The following is a 21,487-nucleotide window of genomic DNA, read 5'->3' on the forward strand; positions in this document are numbered from 1 at the left end:
GCGTTAAGTAAATTTGTCTTGATAAGACTCTTTAAAATAAGTCAAAGTCTTCTTAAATTAAGTCAAAATTACCTTTCAAGAGGTAAGTCTTTTCATACTAGAAACAATACCAAATAGATTTTTTGATGTGTATATATAGATTAGATTTCATTTTTGCAGTTTATCAGGCAAGGTTCTAAAGAAGTATCGGCTTCTCCATAGGCTTCGCCAGTTTGGTGTTAGCTAAAGACAACTATCATGCTCTTGCAGTGCTATTGAATTGCCAATGCTTTCCCCCAGCTACTCTTTGTATAAGAGACTGCTCAGAGGAGCAGCAGACTGATGCAAGGGCCAGGAAGAGCCGTCCATGTTGATAGAGATGGAAGACGAGTTGGGAGAAGCAGGAGATTCGGTCGATGAAATGTAAGATTTGGTGGATGAAATGGAAGAGGAGCCATTGAAAGATCCTGGGGGTGCTACTGTTGATATAATTATCAACAGTATTGAGACAGGGGATTGGCTGGCAGTGGTGTATGATGATCACTGGTGGTTAGGAAAGTCCATTGATGTAGATATAGAACACCAAGATGTGAAAGTTGACTTTTTGCATCGTCGTGGTCCTACTGCCAATATTCACCCTAACTATGGGAGGAGGGTAGCCTAGAAATCTAGACGTACCCTAGCAGCAGCAAATGTAATTTGCAGCCAGGGTAGTCTAGCAACTCTCTGTTGGCTTGTGAGCTGGAAAAATCAAACTTTGATCAGGCCAATCATATTGTGTGTAGAGTCGGTGGGCGGGCTTAACATAATGATGACAGAGTTGCGACGGTTCCACGTGAATTCCCTGCTACTTGAAAACAAAAAAGATGGATGCTGTGAGATGTAGGCAGTGTTGGGAAGGATACTTTCAAAAAGTATTCTGTTACAGAATACATGCCCAAAAATGTATTTTGTAACGTATTCAATCTGAGTAACGTATTCTGAATACTTGGATTACAGTGGGTCCCAGTTAAAAATTGACACTTCATTCATGATCAAGGTGATTCACGCAGCTGGGTGACATGTAAGTACAACTGCAGCCGCTTGGGGGCAGCATAGTCTGCTGTGGCGTTTCACGGTCGAACCGGACGGCGCATTCGACAGCAAGGGCTGTGATTGGCCGAGTTTTCAGTGCGTTTCTCTGTGTTTTTAGCAGCCCCTGCAACATGCTAGTCCACTGTAGCCTAAGCTTTGTACATAATGTTATAGTGGGGGGCCTTAAGCACATAAATAGGTTGTTTCGCGCAATTTCTTCTAAAAGCGCCAAATTTGGCACAGATGTACGTCAAGTTATACTGAAATGATTTAGCTAGGGCGCCGGAGCCAGAGACCCTCGGGGCCAAGATGGCAGCCAATCCAATATGGCCGCTGCCCGAAAAGAGTTCCGACTAGATTTTTAACCACATGAGCTACAAAAACAAACTTGATGTCTTTTTCAACTTAATTGATCATGGGAAACACATTGGAATGTTTATATTTATGACCCAGTATATCTGGACAGCTTAATCCTCCAATTCCAATATGGCCCCTGTCCAAAAAATCAGTTTTGACTGTAGTTATACCCCATTGTTTGCGCCAATTTATCTACAAGCACCAAATTTGGCACAGATGTAGCTTAGGTCATACTGAAATGATTTAGCTAGGGCGCCACAGCCAGCGACCCTTGGGGCCAAGATGGCAGCCAAATCCAATATGGGAAACACATATAAATGTTCATCTTTATGACCCAGTATATCTGGACCCCTTAATCCTCCAATTCCAATATGGCCTTACACCCCATTGTTTTCGCCAATTTATCTACAAGCACAAAATTTGGCATGGATGCAGCTGAGGGCATACTGAAATGATTTAGTGAGGATGCCGGAGCCAGTGGCCCCTGGGACCAAGATGGCTGCCAAATCCAATATGGCCGCCACCTGAAAAGGGATTACTGTAGGCTGCATATTTTGAACCAGATGAGATACAATAGAAATGTAAAATTAAAAAATATTTCACCTTTTCTGGCTATGGGAAACACAAAATATTTATGATTGGGTATATGTGGACCCTCAAAGTCCCCAAATGCAATCTGGTGACTGTCCGAAAAAGGGTTTTGACTACAACTTTTGAACCGAATAAGCTACAGATGAAAACTATTTTTTTTACCATGACCACACATTAAATGACCTAAGCTTTCTCAAAAAATAGAGTCTGCTCTGACCCTTCTTTGGAGCAGCCGTGGCCTACAGGTTTGCGTTTCGGACTTGTAACCGGAGGGTTGCCGGTACGAACACCGACCAGTAGGAACAACTGAAGTGCCCTTGAGCAAGGCACCTAACCCCTCACTGCTCCTCGAGCGCCGCTGTAGCAGGCAGTTCACTGCGTCGGGATTAGTGTGTGCTTCACCTCATTGATTGTGCACTTTGTGCTGAGTGTGTTTCACTAATTCACGGATTGGGTTAAATGCAGAGTCAAATTTCCCTCACGGGATCAAAAGAGTATATATACTTATGTATACAGCCTCAGTGTTGTACCTCCAATCCAGTTTATTGTCTATAAGAACCCGCACATATTTGTAGTTCTCAACAACTTCCTCACCCAGTAATGAAATGGTATTTAGCTCAGGCCTGGCCCTACGAAAGTCCACCACCATTTCCCTTGTATTAGCCACATTCAAGACAAGGTGGTTGTTTCTGCACCATGTCACAAAGTGGTCCACCAGTTGCCTGTACTCCGTCTCCTCACCATCACTGACACACCCCACAACTGCAGTCTGTGAACTGTCTGAGAACTTCCGCAGGTGACATGACAGTGTACAGTGTGAAAAGAAAAGGAGACAACACAGTCCCTTGTGGTGCTCCTATGCGACTGACTACCTGTTCAGACACACACCCTTTCATTCTCACAACCTGTGGTCTGTCAGTCAGGTAATAAGTAATCCATGAAGTTGTGGAGGTGTCTACTTGCATCCTTCAAAGCTTGTCACGTAGCAGCATAGTCTGTATGGTGTTAAAAGCACTTGAGAAATCAAAGAACATGATCCTCACAATACGGCCAGCCCCTGTCCAGGTGAGAGTGTGTTCTATGAAGCAGGTAGATTAAGGCATCCTCCACACCCACCTCTGGACGGTATGCAAATTGTAATGGGTCCATGTACTGTAGTAGTCACCTGTGGTCTCAGAAGATGACCAACAACAGTGTTTAGCCAACTACTTCCTTTCCTACCAACTTCCTTCCTAACCAGGTGTACTTTTTTGGCTTTTACAAAGTGTTTTGTTCTTATGACTACAATTGTGAGAGAGATCACGAGAATGAGAATTCATGAGAGAGCAAACAGTTATTGTAAGCACATCCCACCTTCTGGCAGGTGCAGGACAAATTAAAACTTACTCAATTGAAAAAATATAATGTCCGCAACACTGCTTTTGACTCCCATATATTTAATGCACAGCAGGCAACGTTTCGACCCTGCTGGGTCTTCTTCAGGCAAAAATTCATGAGAGAGACCATGAGAATTCTGTTGTTGTTTTTATGTTATTGCTGTTTTTTTTTATATGCTAAGCAAACCTTTGAAGAGTTTTGGACAAATTGACTATCTATTATTCTCTTAGATAGTCTATTCTATTGTCTTATTCTTTTAACAATTTGACATACTATAAATATTGCCTTGCAATAATAATTGTGTCTTATTCTTTCTTATATGATTACATTTCGAAATGTATTCACCTGTGGTACACTGAAAGCATTTCACTTTTATAAGGAAATTAATCCACATTGAGAATAACCTTCAAAGCTGTGGTAAAAAAAGATTTTCAACCAAAGTCTTGAAAAGAATACAGGTTCCAGACTGACACAAGCATACATATAAATATGCCAATGGACTTCCTGTGGTCAATAAACTAAAAATAAACACATCCTCATTTGTAGCGCATTTGGTTCAAAATTTGAAGCCAAAACCCTTTTTCGGACAGCCATATTGAATTTAGGGAATTTGGCGGGTCATGATATACCCAATCATAAATGTAAGTATTCCTATGGGTTTCCCATCATCAAAAAAGGTAAAATAGACATCAAGTTTGCATTTGTATCTCATCTGGCTCCAAAGCAATAAACTAACTAAACTAACCCTATAGCCGAATCCCTTTCAGGCGACAACCATTTTGGATTTGGCTGCCATGTTGGTCTCAGGGACCACTGGCTTGGGCGGCCTGGCTAAATCATTTCATTATTCCCTCAGCTGCATCCGTGGCAAATTTGGTGCTTGTAGATTAATTTGCACAAACAATGGGGTGTAAGGCCCCATACTACAGCCAAAACTGCTTTTTTGGACAGCGGCCATATTAGAATTGGAGGAATAAGGGGTCCAGATGCACCGGGTCATAAATATTAACATTCCTATGTATTCCCCATGATCAATTAAGCTGAAAAAGATATCAAGTTTGTATTTGTAACTCATGTAGTTCAAAAGTTATAGCCGGAACCCTTTTCGCGCAACGGCCATATTGGATTTGGCCGCCATCTTGGCCCCAAGGGTCGCTGACTCCGGCGCCCTAGCTAAATCATTTCAGTATGACCTAAGCTACATTTGTACCAAATTTGGCGCTTTTAGATGAATTTGCGCGAAAATGTGCTTAAGGCCCCCCACTATTAAACATAGTTTTGGATTCAGTGGCAAGATTTCTACAGTGCCTGTCTCTCAGTAATGTTTTAAAATGAGAGCTTCGTCAGCTGGCAGTAGGCTACTTTGTCGGTAGTCATGAGAAGTTCGCTTGCTAACAGAACATAAATATGCTGCCCAGAAACCTTGTGAATAGTTCTGATTTTTATTTACTACACTAACGAGGTTGAAATATAGCCTTTGCCTACAGCATCTCCTTAACAGTAATGTTAACAAAATGACAGCATTCATATGACAAAGGAAAACGAATTCGGTCACTCAAGACTGTGCCACAGCAACCAGTGTAGGCTACATTCCTACCCAATAGGCTACTCGAAGCAGATAGCGTTGTCTGACGGTCGAGTGGGTTAATGCACGTATATCCAGAACAGGTCTGCAACTTTCAGGCAGTTCTGAGTTCGAATCTAGGCAGGAGCAGAGCCATATAAAGGCCTAGGCCTATTGTTATCATTTTTTGCAAGGTGTTGCTCCTGGCAATACTTGTTTATAAGACGTTTGGTGATTAATTGATAGCTGTTTTTGGGACACGTTAAACGTTCTTTATAATGAGCGCATACGGGGAGTAAAACGACTGTTCCGGGCTGTTACAACTGTAGGCTACAATGATTGCAATACAAAAATATGCGCGTGTTAGTTTAGTTAGTTTTGTGATTTTTTGCACTTTTGCCTCATGTGTTTTCAGGTTTGAGGGCTTTTTTGGCAAGATTGACCTTGGTAGACTCTGCATATGTAATTTCTCCGTATGGAAAATAAAGTCAATTTTCGACACACATCTGTTATTAGTTCAATAAGAAGTGTTGCTTGTTAAAACATGTGACTAGTGAAACTCAAATGATTTTAGAAATATTTAGCCAAAGCCAAAAAGTGTTAGAGAGAAGGAGAGACGCCGGTGCAGCTCAGATGTCTTCTTAATTTTCTTTATTCTTTAGTAAAAGGTGCAGAACATTATTAAACTTTAAAGACAGAATACGCACGCAGGCACAACTAGGCTACTTGTTGTTTTCTTTTACTTGGCTATCTATATATGGTTATCAGCACACAATGTTGGGCTAATTCACTAGTTATGGATATCACAAGTTTAAACAACGAAACAGAAAGGATGGAGACAGCAAAGCTAGAGGAGTTATTCCAGATGGGCAAGAACAAGGTAGGCAATTGGTGTGCTTGTCAGAACGTTAGATTACAGCTGTTTAAAGCCAGACGTCACGGTACGCTAGAACAAAACTAAAGGTAACTTTAGCTATTAGGGGTTTGCACGGCGTGTCATCAGATCTGGACGTTGCCATATTGGAGATACTCGCCTCATTAGAAAGCATTAGGCACTGAAGTAAATCCTTAACATCGTCAAGGAAAATGGTTAATTATTGCCGTGTTTTAGGTTGTACCAATAGGTCCGACTGAGAAAAACATCTGGTGTAGGTATCGACTTCCAAAAGTTATTAAAAAAAAGGGAGAAAGGAGAATAATGCCAGAAGTTATCGGAGGAAGGGGGGACGCTTGTGGTTGAACTTGGTACTTCGTCTCCCTCACCCAACTCATATGGATCTGCGCTGCCAATAAACCGTAATTTCTCGAAATATCGCACCTTTTCTTGTGGTCCAAGTCCTGCCCTATATGCCTTTGCATCTTAGACGGATTTTGATTAGCTTTTCTGTTGTTTAGACACGGCTACAATCACGTAAGATATCCAAAGTGCATAATACTCCATTGTACTTCATTCACAGAGTACCGCCAATATGGCCGCGCGTGCTGGGTTACCATGGTTACCGGCCAGAATGTGACGTCCGTGCAAACCCCTAATAGGGCTGTATCAATTTGTCCAAATTAATAGGTCATCGTAGACGTTGTTGTTGTATTATTGCATGTGGATATTGTTATGCTATGTAGGCTACTTTTTTTGCAATGCATGGACCTAAAACCGGGAAACGGACAAATATTGTACACGCGTGAATTTGTTTTTGTGGGGGTGGGTGGGTGTACGTACCATAGCTTTCTCTCTCTCACACACACACACACACACACACACACACACAGTACCTTTCTTAGCCACAGTTAACTTTAGTGGTGATATGTGTTATGGACATTGTTATGCACATTATTGACTGCAGTTTATTCTCATCAATGTCAGTCCATGAATGCATATTGATCAGTTGTTAACTAATACTGTAGGCCTAGAAGTTGTGTGGTCAAAAATATCCAGGCAACACTCAGGTGTGAGGAACCACTGCAGGTTTATTCACGATACCGGGAGCAGGTCACTAGCAACAGTAACACTACTCAAAGTTCTCTAGGGCGAAGCCCCATCTTATGCATGTTAATTACATTGGTAATACAAATCACATGAGTACAATGGTCTTTTCCAAAAATCCTTATACATGCAGAAATACAACAATACATATACACTTCTTGGACATAGCATGTGATCCATGCGCCATACGCAAGTCATGTGGCTACTCCAAGTAAGTAGATAATTGGTCAATACATTACATATACATCCTTCAGCATTCTCTTGCCATAGTCTAGTTCCTGTCGGGATATTCCTAATATTACTGCCTCAGGCAGAATACCCTTAACTCGTGACAAAGGGGGTCGCATGACCTTTATTAGAAAACCATGACATGGAGAGAGCAAATGACAGACAAAACAAAGTTGATGCACAGTATTGAATGTATAGAAAGCATATACAGAATATAAAAAATGTTTAGTAATCCAAAATTTCTCCTTCAGTTGCATTTGAAAATGTTACTGTTGTAGGCTGTTTGTTTTTTATTTCAGCCACACTGTTTTAAAGTGGTTAGGACCATTACACACCAATTTTGAATAAGCCATACTGCAATACCGATTTCATGGTTGCACCATGCACATGTTCGCCGATTATGTGGCCCTCTATGAAAATTAGTTTGACACCCCTGCTCTAAAATATCTTACCTGGCCTGGTTGCACCGGATTGTGGCCAAACGACAGAAGCGCGGAGAACCCTCCTTTGTCTACCAAAAAGTGTTACTTTGTGCCCCGCGCTCCCCCACTGCTTGTGAAAGAAGGGGGTGGGGGAGGGGGGGCTTAACGTGAAAAAGCTTAATGTCCCAAAACGGCAAAGTCATAATGGTAGGCTACAGGAAGTGGGGGGAGGGTATGGGATGACCAGAGGCGTCTTCGCTGTGCTATTCAGAAAGCATCTTATTGTCTTTCCAGGCGCACACAGCTCGTTATAGCCTATCGAGTGCCTTAGCAGATAGGCTCTGCTCTTGGGTTTGGCCTCACAGCGAACTCAACCCTCTTGTTGCATGCAGTTTGTTAAATAAAGCGATGCAGATTACATTATTTATTTCTGATTAATTGCGTCTTTTTTGCAACATCTGCTTGTCAGGCTGGGCTACTGTCAATGTCCTGTACAGGTATATGTTCAACAATTGCTGGTGTAGGCCTACAGGCTATAATCAATTAGGGACTGTTCGTTATTTATTTAAGGGGCTACCGGAGGAGTTTTGGGAGCATTAGTCAAAAAAGACGTGACCCTCCCTCGCCAGCAAGACATTTTTCTATGACCCTCCAAAGTGATTGAGTGAAAAACGCATGACCCTCCCCAGTCCCAACAATTTAGGCTATTGATGCCTTCTGTCTACTGGGTCAATTTGGGAGCTTGCATGCTACGACTCCTTCCTTGAAATGCCTTGAAAAGGCTGTCGTTTGCACAATTTCACAAATAATCACTGGGACCGAAACAAACCTGTCAACTTTTCCCGGGTTTATCACGTATTTTAACTTTTTCCTCGCTGTCTTAGGAGGAGCTGCAGGGGCGTCGCAAGGGGGTGCGAGGCCCTGTACGAACTTGACAGATGCATGAACTTACGTGCATGAAATCAAGCAATAGCTTACTTTACACATAGCCAAGGCTACCGTCGGTGCATTTTAATAGTAGCCTAGTCTAATAAGCTACACCAGCTTGTCTTTAAGAGGGGAAATTGTATAGCCTATAACATTAGCTGAGTCACATATTTGGCCATATGGTGTTTATCATAGGCTATCATGAAACCAAATAGTGTAACAAAGGCAAACACTTTAACAGGTGAAATTAATTGGGCATGAATCAAACGGTATTTGTCAATGCAGAAACACACACGACATTCAAACTGTTGATAAGATGTGCACTATGGAAATTGGTCTGCGTATTGTACTTGTACAGGTAAATGTTCAACAATTGCTGTACAGGCTATAATCAATTAGCTAAATCATTTGTCAAGCTGTTTAAATTCGTGCTACATTCAAACGCAAAAGGTGCTTTGATATCTTTTTCGTTTGAACGTCGGCAAGCAGGCATGCTGCGGTTGCAATGAATGAGGATAATTGGTTTTATCTGCGGATTTATTTTTTGCATTATTTTGAATATGACTCGCTCCAGTCTCAACAGCACTTTCCACACACATCTAAGTTCTAACACATATCCCCTCTCGCTTTCTCTCTCTCCATCCCTGTACACGGTGCTTTCTTAAAGGAGCTGCACCATCTTACAGCAATTGCATCTACATTTTCATATTAGAATGTTTTGTCAAGTGTAAGCTTAAACTACCGTGATCAATTTAAGTTCCCGTGCCCCCGCTGAAAGTCTCATGCGCTTATCGTTACACTATCAAATCTATAAGTAACCATGACAAATAGGGTATAAGATATATAAACTCACGCTATTGTATTATCATTTATGTTTGGTAATGGCTCAGCTTTCTCTGATTGTTCTACTGACTTGGAAAATGCATCATGGAAGCAGTAAGTCAAGTCGTATCAAAAATAGTAGTGGCAGAACTCCAAAGTGACACCTTGTGGTTGTTTGTGTCAACTGCAGTTTGTGCCATTTCTGCTGAGAAAATGGGGTGCGTGATTCCTGAAGGAACCCGTCCAAACTTAACTGGGACCCACTGTACTTCTGCATTGATTTGCAATGCAGCCATCAAATCCTGCTTACTAAACAGGCCTATTCTGTTCCAAATGGCTAAACCCTGCTGAAAAAAACAGCTAGAAACCAGCTTATGCTGGTAGCTGGTTTTAGCTGGTCTTTGCTGGTTTTCTTCCAGCTCTTGTTGGTCTTTGCTGGTGTAGCTGGTTGGGCCACCAGCTGGTAGGGGTGAACGATTTTGGAAAAAAATCTAATTGCGATTTTTCTCACCAATATTGCGATTGCGATGCGATATGCGATTATTTTTAAGCTCTTTATCTTCTGTCTTATTCAACAAAGACAAGCGATATATTACTCTATAGTATGACCAACACAAAATTAGAAAGGTTAAACATAAACTGTTCTTTCCTGGAGCCCAGGCCTATGTTTTGATGGCATTAGGTCATTGAATAAGATTGATGAATGAAATATTTTTTATTGAACTATTTTAATCACATTAGTAGACCTAACACAAAATTAGATAAGTTAAACATAAACTGTTCTTTCCTGGAGCCCAGGCCTATGTTATGCTGGCATTAGGTCATTTAATAAGATTAAAATAGTTAAATAAAAAATATTTAATTCATCAATCACATTAGTAGACCTATATTTGTTGAACTTCCAGCCTTGTAAACATTTAATGATTCTTATACGTTTCTATTTTGTTTCTATTTCATGTAGATATGATCTTCTTTCGTTAGTTAACAGTTAGGTCTACATGCAGTGGCACTGACACGGCTTCTCCTGTGCTCTCCGCGCACACACACACACACACACACACACACACACACACACACACACACACACACACACAGAACCGCTCCTCTCCTCTGTTGGTTACTTGCACGTGAATTGGAACAAACTACTGTATTGTTGCAGCACAAATAAATTCGGCCAAATGACCGGTCCGCTAGTTAATTTGCAATACGCATGCATGCAAATTAACTAGTTTGTTTATATCACAAAGCCAATGGCGGAGACAAAACTCTTTAAACAGGCAAAGTTAGCAGCAGTTAGCAGCATGTATGTAGCCTAGAGCCTTAGCAGGTAAGCTAATGTTGGAACAGCTGGGTTTTTGGTGGTTAGCTGTGTCAACTACTTGCGGATAACATTATGCATCAATTCATTCTGTGAGATGAAATGTTTGCGCAGCCAACCCCCTTGGATATCGCAAATGCCCCCACTGTCACTGTACTCCAGTAAACAAAGTCCCCAATGCACAGGTGAATGGCTGCTGTGCAGCCTAAACAGTCGTGGAGTTTTAATCATCAGCTGGACAAGTGAACGAAGTTACCAGCCAGAGTAGCAGCACAGGGGAATTATGAACTAGAACCAGGGACATGGCAGGTTCGAGCAAAAGGTAATTAAGAGGTTTAGTTTTAACCAAAGTAGCTCTACTGATCAGACCTTTCTTTCTTGACACTGTTAGCAGGTCCTCTTGTTTACGTTTTTTGCTTCTTCAGTGGTTGGTGTGAAGAATCGTGGTGCGTTGGCAAGCGCAAGTATAAATGCGTTTTGGTGACGTCACATATTACTGAGCGTAATCGCAGCCTTTGCGGTTTGAAAATCGTGTTTCATCATATCGCGATATTATCGCAAATGCAATAAATCGTTCAGCCCTACCAGCTGGATATGCTGGTGTGACCATCTGAGGAAGCTGGTCATGCTGGTGTGACCAGCCTGTCTTGTGGGATACAGCTGGTGCAAGATGGTCATGCTGGTGACCAGCCTGTCAAGCTGGTCATGCTGGTTTGCTAGAATGACTAATATAAGCTGGCATGGCCAGTTAAACCAGCACTATAGACCAGCAACACCAGCTAAAATTACCAGCTGAATTACCATCATAAGCTGGGAAAACCAGCTGAAGGTATGTTTTCGCAAGAGTTTTGCTGGTCTAGTAGGTCAACCATCATAGGGTGGTCAAACAAGCTGGTCAACCAGCAAACCCCCTTTAGCTGGTCAGGCTGTTTTTTTCAGCAGGGAAGTGTTAGGCCCATATAGGAGAATGTAAAGTCAACAAAGCTACCAGATACTATAAAATAGCAAGGTGACCAGTAAAACTACCCTGCTGAAAAAAACAGCTAGAAACCAGCTTATGCTGGTAGCTGGTTTTAGCTGGTCTTTGATGGTTTTCTTCCAGCTCTTGCTGGTCTTTGCTGGTGTAGCTGGTTGGACCACCAGCTGGATATGCTGGCGTGACCATCTGAGGAAGCTGGTCATGCTGGTTTGACCAGCCTGTCGTGTGGGATACAGCTGGTGCAAGATGGTCATGCTGGTGACCAGCCTGCCAAGCTTGACATTGTTGGTGTAAGATGGTCATGCTGGTTTGACCAACATAAGCTGGCACGGCCAGTTAAACCAGCAGTGTAGACCAGCAACAACAGCTAAAATGATCAGCTTGAGGTGGTACGACAAGCAAAACCCGCTGAATTACCATCGTTAGGTGGGTAAACCAGCTGAAGGTATGTTTTCGCAAGAGATTTGCTGGTCTAGCTGGTCAACCATCATAGGGTGGTCAAACAAGCTGGTTAACAAGCTGGTCAACCAGCAAACCACCTTTAGCTGGTCAGGCTGTTTTTTTCAGCAGGGTACAGCTGGCAACTAGGCTAGGACTCTGTCTGTTTCTGTCCAGTGAAAGATTTTGAAACTGACAGGGACAGCTTGTTCCCTGTTCAACACCTCTTGTCCAATGTCCAAGTCCCGCAGGTTAGACAAACTATTATATATAAATATCTAATACTTGGCTCTACACCGAAGGCAGTAATGACAGATAAAACACTATATGTACTTACTTGCTGAGAGCAATTGGAGCAAATCATAGAACTTACTTGCCTGAGGTCCTGTAGAAACTCTTTGTTTGAAGTTTGATACTCTTTCCCTTGATACTGCCATGTCAAAACTAGTCAAATATCTTTAATCAGTTTGATTCTCGATTAGTTTGTCAACACCGTCAATTGTGTGTCAACACCGTCAGTTGTGTGTCAACACCGTAAGATGGAGGTTTTTCATTTTTATAAAAAAATTATATTTATTTTGTTCAATTGAGTGTGTTCATACATTAAAACACCAACTTATCTACATGCATCAGTGTCTTGTGTGCACAAAACCACTAATTGTATATGTTAAAAATTAAAAAATAGTAAACTAAATTAAGGTAATTTAAAATGGCTTATTTCAAAACAATGTAAAATGATATTAAAAGTGTATATAATGCAATTTATCACTAAACCTTGCTAAGGCACACCATTTCTACACACTTAAAGACTTTAGAGTGTTGTTGAATTGATCACACACACAAAAAAACTTATTTTTATGTGTCCGACGGAGTTGACAAATGACAAGTTACTAAGTCAGTAAATGTCAATTTTTATAAAAAGCGGTTAATAAAAAACCTGTTCCTTTTCAGGCATGATAGATGAGATCTATGTTTATGATGATATCCAATTCAAATTAATGTAGTATTGATTTTTTGTTTGTCACTTATCAAAAGCACTTTTGTCCCTTATCTCAAGAATCAGTGATATATATATTATATTCCACTGATGTTGCGCCCAAAACACACCCATGACTGATTAAGGCGAGACACGGCAGGCAAAAACATTGATTTTTCATGCAGTGGTCAATTTTGAGATTTTGGGCTAATTTACTCCTTCAATATGTGCTCTTTCAAGCTGCTATAAAGAAAACGTTGAAAATATACATTAAGATGTTTATTTTATTACATTTTGTTTACTTGCGGCAGTAAGTTTCTCCCGAAATTACTGAAAAGTTAGCATTCCAATGCGACATGCCAAGTTTCGCCTGTTTACTGAAGTCTGTCATGTCCGGTATCGTTGTAAAGCTCTGAGTCTCCTGCACAACGCTACGCAACAACCAATTGTGAATGTCCAAAGGGGGATTTAAAGCTAATGACAAAATCTCATTGGCTACTGCTGGTTTCTGCTAACGTGATTCGCTCAGACACATCACGTGGTGTACTTTGACACTTCCGAGTTTAGCTTACCGCGGGAAAGCAGCAATTGCGCTTTGCAAGATGTGAAAAGGGAAATCAATCTATTGCATTAGCTGAAAAACCATCTAGCTGGGAAGGAATGAAAAATCATGAAGATTGGGCACTTCTGGATAATTTTTAGATTTTTGGCAGGGTGTTAGGTATAGGCCTAAGGTTTTCAAAAATCCATGGATACAAGTTGGGGTGGCCCCCCTAGTGGCAGTTATACATAAAATCCAAAATGGCCCCGCTGAAAAGAGAAAAGGTTATATCTCAGCTTCCTTTAGTCTTAAATTGTTGTATAATGTATTTTCTCTACTTTGTTTGATACAAGGAATCCAATTTTGATATGTTCTTCTTATTTTAAGTCCATTTAAATCTAGTATCATAGTCATATTTAGCTCATAAACTGTCAATGTATCTCAAAAAAGTCACATTGAAATATTACTCAGGTCCCTAGACCCATATTTTACCTCCAAGGTATGCTTTTCTTTGTTGATTGGACAGGTCATTATCACTATAGTGTCAAAAATCACATGTTGTGGCCCCAGCTGTGGCGCAACTGGCTGGGGCACCTGCACCGTATCCCGGCGACCCGGGTTCGATTCCCGCCCCGTGTTCCTTTCCGGATCCCACCCCTGCTCTTTCTCCCATTCACTTCCTGTCACTCTCCACTGTCCTATAATTAAAGGCATAAAAAGGCATACATAAAAAAAAATTGTGACCAAAAAGACATTGTTGAGGCCTTAAATAAACACAAATTCAGAATTATGCCACAGTGAAAAGTTATATTAGGCTTTTCACCATGTTAAGGATCAATATTATATTTTAGTCAAATAACACAAAAAAAACAATTCATAATTAAACCATAGACTTTCTAATGAGGAGACACTGCACTCAAAAAATCCTCCATAGAAATGCATGAGCTTAGTTTGTAACGGCAATATGGCAGTTGTCTACGCAAATCACACCCCTTCCGCGGCAAAATGTTGACATGTGAATACATTGAGCCAATCATGTGCTGTGTTGTGAATACATTGAGCCAATAATGTGGTGTGTTGTGAAGACATCGTGCCAATCATGTGTTGTGATCTCACCGCTGGAGCAAGATTGGTGTCGTGAAGCCTTGCGCACGCACATTTCTGCCGAAATGGATGCCCGATGAGTGCCCAAAAAGCGTTGCAATATGGCCGCCGAGTGGAGGGACTTGCCTAAAAGGACTTTGCTTAAACATCATGTATTTATTCAAAGATTTTTGGTTTCACTTTTCATCATTATTAGTACAGCCTCCCTCACACTTGCACAATGTGGTACAGCAAAGTCCAGCTCGGTGGCACTTACAGTTGCCCATACAGGCAACCACACAGCCACAGTTGAGGAGGAGTGAGCATCCCTTGCTGGCATCTTCCAGATCTGTCCAATATGGCACCCAGACTTTGGTTCTGTCATTCCATTCCCAACCCCACTCACTATGGTTATTCCAGCATAGAAAGCGTGCCCTGCACACTGCAGCTTTTGTCTGGAAGCAGTCCCTCTCCAAAACTCCAGAGATTCCAGACCCCAGTGAGTGGGGTTGGGAATGGAATGACAGAACCAAAGTCTGGGTGCCATATTGAACAGATCTGGAAGATGCCAGCAAGGGATGCTCACTCCTCCTCAACTGTGGTTGTGTGGTTGCCTGTATGGGCAACTGTAAGTGCCACTGAGCTGGACTTTGCTGTACCACATTGTGCAAGTGTGAGGGAGGCTGTAATGATGAAGAGTGAAACCAAAAATCTTTGAATAATACATGATGTTTAAGTATGAATTGTTTTTTTGTGTTATTTGACTAAAATATAACATTTATCCTTAACATGGTGAAAAGCCTAATATAACTTTTCACTGTGGCATAGTTCTGAAGTTGTGTTTATTTAAGGCCTCAACAATGGTCGTTTTGGTCACATGTGATTTTTGACACTATAGTGATAGTGACCTCTCCAATCAACAAAGAAAAGCATACCTTGGAGGTAAAAATATGGGTCTAGGGACCTGAGTATTTCAATGTGACTTTTTCAGAGATATTGACAGTTTATGAGCTAAATATGACTATAATACTACATGGAAATGGACTTAAAATAAGAAGAACATATCAAAATTTGATTCCCTGTATCAAAAAAAGTAGAGAAAATACATTATACAACAATTTAAGACTAAAGGAAGCTGAGATACAGTCTTTTCTCTTTTCGGTGGGGGCCATTTTGGATTTTATGGATAACTGCCACTAGAGGGGCCGCCCCAACTTGTATCCATGGATTTTTGAAAACCTTAGGCCTATACCTAACACCCTGCCAAAAATCAAAAACTTGCCCCATTTTCATGAATTGCATCCTAGGTAATAAAGAAGCAGCACATCTGACCGTAAGCTGTCATTGGGAAACCGGGGGGGGGGGGGGGTTAATGACAGTGCCACAGCAGTGGTTGATTGTGCATGTCACACGTCTCAATGAATTGATACGCGATCTCTTGTGCCCTAATTGTTCTGCATCGGGTCTATTATGGATTTTGTAGCAGTCTGCTTCTAGAGTGCAGTAATTGCAAAGGAGAGAGTGAGTATAGGCGAAGCGTCTACACATCCAAACGACTGCAAAGTGAGACGAGAGGTGATGTCGCTTTTGACGTCAATGTCCGCATGGTGCTTGTGGTCCATGAATTAGGGATGGGATATGCTGCACTGAAGAAGGTCAGCAAGGTGTTGGGGGATCCGTTCCCTTCGCCTGAAAACATACCAGAGGCATGACAAGAGAGTGACAGGTATAGGCTATGGAAACAGGAATGGGTGATTTTGGAGGTCTAATGACCTGTTACATTTTATCATGTTGTTGTAACATTGAACAAGGATGGATTTGTAACAGAATAAAATGTCATCTCATTCATTGTGTTGTATTGGTCAGTTTTGAGTTTTCAGTTCAGTGGCAAAAACAAAGGACATTGGAATAATGCAGCCTTATCAACTTATGGACATTGAAGAAACATATTTTTTCACTGGACTGGACAGGACTGGTCTTTGATTTTACTTATCCTCTTACTTCCATGCTTGTGTCCTAAAGCAAGGTGCCAAGAATGAGGGGAAGATTACTGTAGAGGAATTTGACAGCTGGAGGGAGATGCACACTGACTATGCCAAGAATTTCACAGGGTCTAGTAAGGCAATGGAGCAGGAGGCAGCAAAAAGGATGTGGGCCAGATCAGTCGGTCGCCACCAGCTGTGGTATACTGAGATGCTCTCAGATGGAGATAGCGCTGCTTTTAAGGAAGTGCTATCACTAAACCCATACCCTGGGCATGAAATTGTAAAGTTGGAGTGTATTAACCATGCTCACAAACGAATGGGTACAGCGCTCAGAAAATTTAGTACCGAGCGCAAATTGGGAGGCAAGGGTTTTGGAAAACTGACAGCAAATAAATGCAGAACGCTACAAAATTATTACAGGGGGGCAATTTTGAATAATCACGGGTCAATAGATACCATGAAAGCAGAGATATGGGCAGGCCTTCTCCACAGTATGTCAACAGACGAAACACCATTACATACTAGGTGTAATCCGACTTGGTGTTAGTATCGGAGGGCAGAAGACAAAGGTGAGACCCCGGAAAGCCACACACGACATGCTACAAATTACCTTTCCCGAGAGGTGGGCGAGAAACTTCACCCCATCTACCACCGCATGTCTAGCGACAGCTTGCTGCAAAAAATGCAGCATGGGGGCACACAAAATGCAAACGAGTGCCTCAATTCTGTTATATGGGCCCGATGCCCAAAAACTGTTTTTGTAGGCAAGAACAGGGTTGAGGCAGCAGCAAGCATGGTCATCTCCTCTTTTAATGAGTGTGCCTCAGCTATGCTTAATGTGATGGCAAACTTATGGCTGGATAGCACACTAATAACCGTGAACAACATCAAGCAGGCAGACTTGCTCAGGGTGTCAAAAGCAAATGCCATTCAGTCCGTAAGTGCGAAACGCAAATGAAAATTAGTGAGCGAAGAAAGTGGCAATGCAACAGCAAGAGATGTCAGTGGGACCGACATATGGTGCTGGAATCGACATTTAGACTAGAAAGATGTGACCTCTACTGTTGGTCTTGTTCTGTGTCCATTCAACTGTCTAGCGTGGGTTTTGTCGGCAACTTTGTGTATGATACGTCAATGTTATGTCATTGAGTTACTGCAGTTGTAGGCCTTATATGCCTGCCATGTTATTAAATAATCAATTTTCATTGGTAGGGGTTAGGTGCCTTGCTCAAGGGCACTTCAGCCTTGCCTACTGGTTGGGGTTCGAACCGGCAACCCTCCGGTCACAAGTCCGAAGCGCTAACCAGTAGGCCACGGCTGCCCCAGTAACAGTATTACTAAGGGCCTGAGCATTTATTCTGTTTTTGAGTAATTGTTTCCAATGTATTAAAATCCCTTATTTAAATCTTTAAATGCCGTCATTCTCCGGTAGATACATCTCAGCCTATGTAGCACCTATGTACACCAAACTTTCCAGTTATACACTTAGCAGTATTCTGAAGATATTTACAGAGGGATTTGTTAATAAATCATTCCTGGCCTGATTTATGTCACATTTTAATCAAATGGCGGAAATTTATTTTTTTAAGGCTATGGACAGTATATTTTGATTTCCTACATAATTAGAGCAGATATCCTGAAATCCCTCTGTAATTTTGTTTTCCTCTTGTGTGTTAACAAAATGAAAAAAAATAAAACCAAATATTCTGTTTTCCTTAAATATTTCATTTAAAAATATTTATCGACCATTATAAATGGTAAAACTGATAAATTGGTTGGGCTCTATTAGGAAACAAATAATTAATGCTGTTTTTTCTGTAGAAAAGAATGTATCGGCTTACCCCTCACATCTACTTTACAATTGTGTAAATATATAAATACATGTTGCTTAGCAACATTGCGCAAAACTAATGCATGCGATAGTATTATGATTTACATAAAATAAATAAAAAGTCACCTCTAGAAAAAAGGAACAAAATATTTAACTGCTCAATTAATAACCATGGGTCAGACATGAGACATATTTTGTCATTGGGGCATAAGGTAAAGAATAAAGAAATCTATTGGTCATGCATTTCTTTTTGCAAAAATAACAGGTCACATATTAATGAATGAATGCCATTGTAGTGTTGCAAAATTAACAAGGTGTGTTTGATGGTGTGTGTGCTTCTCCTAGATGACTGGGATGCAGCTGTTGTGAGCCTGCTGCAGGTGTCTCCTCATATCTCTAAAGGCCTGTGGAGCAACACAGTGCGTTGCTATCTCATTCACACAAAGGATACAAGAGATGAGCTCCATCACTTTATAGAGGTACAAACATAAGCAACTTTAACCCTTAGAACCCGATTGACGCAAAGTGCGTCAAAAAACACACCCTTTCTTCTCTGTTACATTGCTCCAGAACGGTTCATCGCAGCGAGATGAAACCTTTATTGCGCGACAGAGCAGAAGTGGGGCTTTCCAACGAGACTACACACTTGTCTGTACGATCAAGTATGAAAATTTAAAAAAATCATGAAATTAAATCAATTTGCATCATATTTACAGTCTATACTTTTCTGCATTCACCTGCACACACATTACTCTAGTTTGAATTACTCGCGAACCCGTGATCGCATCGATATGGCAAGCATATCAGATGAAAGAGGGGGCACAGGGCTATCCATTGGTACCATGTTTATCGATCCTTCTGGCTTATAAAATCAGACGAAGTGACTGCAAAATAATAACGTCATGTACACAAACCGCTGCACACTCATTACTCTCGTTTGAATTACTCGCGGACCCGTGATCTTATAGATATGCCACGCATGTCAGATGAAAGAGGAGACTCAGAGCTATCATTTGATACCAAGTACATCCTTCTGGGTTATAAAACAGACGAAGTGACAGCAAAATAATAACTTCATATAGCTGGACTTACCCCACGTTTTTGTCTGTTCTTGTGGCAAAGCATGTTTATAATCCAATGCTATCATGTGTTTCTCTATGGCAAAGCATGTTCATATTCCGGTTTTGAGATCCTAGCAAATTCCTGCATGGCATCCAATTCAAGGCTCACATTGCATCCCAATTTGTTCAACAAATAAACACCTTTTTTGCCTTTACTTTGTTCATGGCAATGCAGTAAAGAGTTGAGAATTATTATGACTGCATACACACAGGCACGCAGGCTAACACGCAACCTCGGGTCAAGTCAGGTCAGATCAGTTCGTGTCACAGATATGGAGCGCAGAAAGGTCATTTTTCATCACTAAATAAAAAATGGCATTTATTTCCTTAAATCACACAGCAAATATTTCTGTAAATTGCTCAGCCCCAGAGTATCCCTCCAACATGGCAATTATATTGCCCGATTCAGGACAGTCTGCCCTACACACACATGAAATGCATGTAGAGCTGTGAGCTTGCTGTGGTGAGATACATGTCGAAATACACTTTTTATATTTTAATTCTTTAAAAATCTAAATAAAATCAATGCTAGTATTAATACATGAAATGATGGCAGATCTGAATAGCCTAAACTCTCCTGAAAAAAACAATATACAATATATGTGTGTGGCACTTACAATGACCAGAATAAATCCTTATGAATAAAGGTAGTGAAAATGCCCTAAAAACAGCTTAGGGTTCTAAGGGTTAAACAGTGGTTATGTAGTCACAGTTATGTTTTGTAATTATACATTTTCGTTAAATTCATCTGTAAGTGCATACAGAAGGTATTCAGGTCCATTACTTTTTCACATTTTGTAATGTACCAGGCTTATTCAAATATTTTGTTCAGTGCTGTAGCCTGCACTGAAGGTGCAAATCCCTATTTCTGATGGATTATTGTAGTGGATTTGACTCCCATGGGCGAAATCTCATGAAATTTGGCACATTCAACAGATGTCACAGAAAGCCCTGGATTTCACCCTCTTCGTTTTCAAAAATAAAATTGTGCACACCTGTCAGTTTTCAGAAAAGTTTTTCTTTACACCAGTGGTCCCCAAACTACGGCCCGCCACCTCATTTTGGATGGCCCCCCAAAACATGTCCGTGGTATATAGCAACCGGCCCGCACGGGAGTATGACATCGTCAAACTATAACCTCTGCAATTTCCCCTATTCATTCTCTATGGCGAGTACACATGTAATACTCTTTTTGTCCACTGGTGGTTATTTTGGCGCTGTTTCGCGTTTGCCATCAAAAACGGAATGAAATGTAGGCCTACCTGCAAACAATGTAAGAGGCCTATGCTGACTGCATCAGTGCTCAAAGTATTGTACAAGTTTATCAATTAATTGTTAATAACTAACTAACTTCTATTCAAGTCATATTTCTGGGACTTTCTGGGATAATTATTTCTATTTTGTATTCACTCGTTCAAATGTTCATAGGCCTACAAAGAGGTCACAAGTTCAGGTGAGTGAAAGTTAGAATGGTGGTCATCTCAGACCACTTCAGCGCTTCATAAAATTCTCATAGTTTGAGAACTTTACATTTTCAGAGTTCAGAGTTCACACATTTTTAATAAAATATACTTTTGGGAATGCAAAAGCCTTTTTATTAGTATTATTTAATTTGAGTTACATTTTACACTGATATGGCATGATGGCAATATAAACACAGCTACTGTAACAATGGTATTAAATTGCAATAGCCTATAGATTAAATGTAATGGAATATTCAATAGGTAGACTGCTGATGTTCACAGCACTAAGCTATTTATGGTTACTGATATACTCCGAGTCTCTGGCCCTCTCTTAGAGCCAGGCATAGTAAGCTGGCCTTCGGAAGAAAAAGGGCCTGAAAAAGGACCACTGCTTTACACTAACCCGGGTATATGCCTTCAACAGCATGCC

The 21,487-nt window shown here is 41.0% G+C and overlaps 1 protein-coding gene across 4 annotated transcripts in view; it reads left to right on the top strand.

Moving 5' to 3' along the window:
* The window catches only part of nphp3 (nephronophthisis 3), a 223,353-nt gene that overhangs the window by 40,037 nt on the left and 161,829 nt on the right, over positions 1-21,487 (top strand). For all 4 annotated transcript variants that reach the window (XM_076291099.1, XM_076291103.1, XM_076291102.1 and 1 more), the window contains one exon: positions 18,819-18,952. In XM_076291099.1, coding sequence (XP_076147214.1) covers positions 18,819-18,952 — 134 coding nt within the window. The remainder of the gene's footprint in view (positions 1-18,818; positions 18,953-21,487) is intronic.

The sequence above is a fragment of the Alosa pseudoharengus genome, unplaced genomic scaffold (assembly GCF_046254945.1).
Source record: "Alosa pseudoharengus isolate Yale_2024_CS ecotype anadromous, Long Island Sound unplaced genomic scaffold, YU_APseudo_1.1 YU_APseudo_1.1_scf_18, whole genome shotgun sequence".
Taxonomy (NCBI): Eukaryota; Metazoa; Chordata; class Actinopteri; order Clupeiformes; family Clupeidae; genus Alosa; species Alosa pseudoharengus.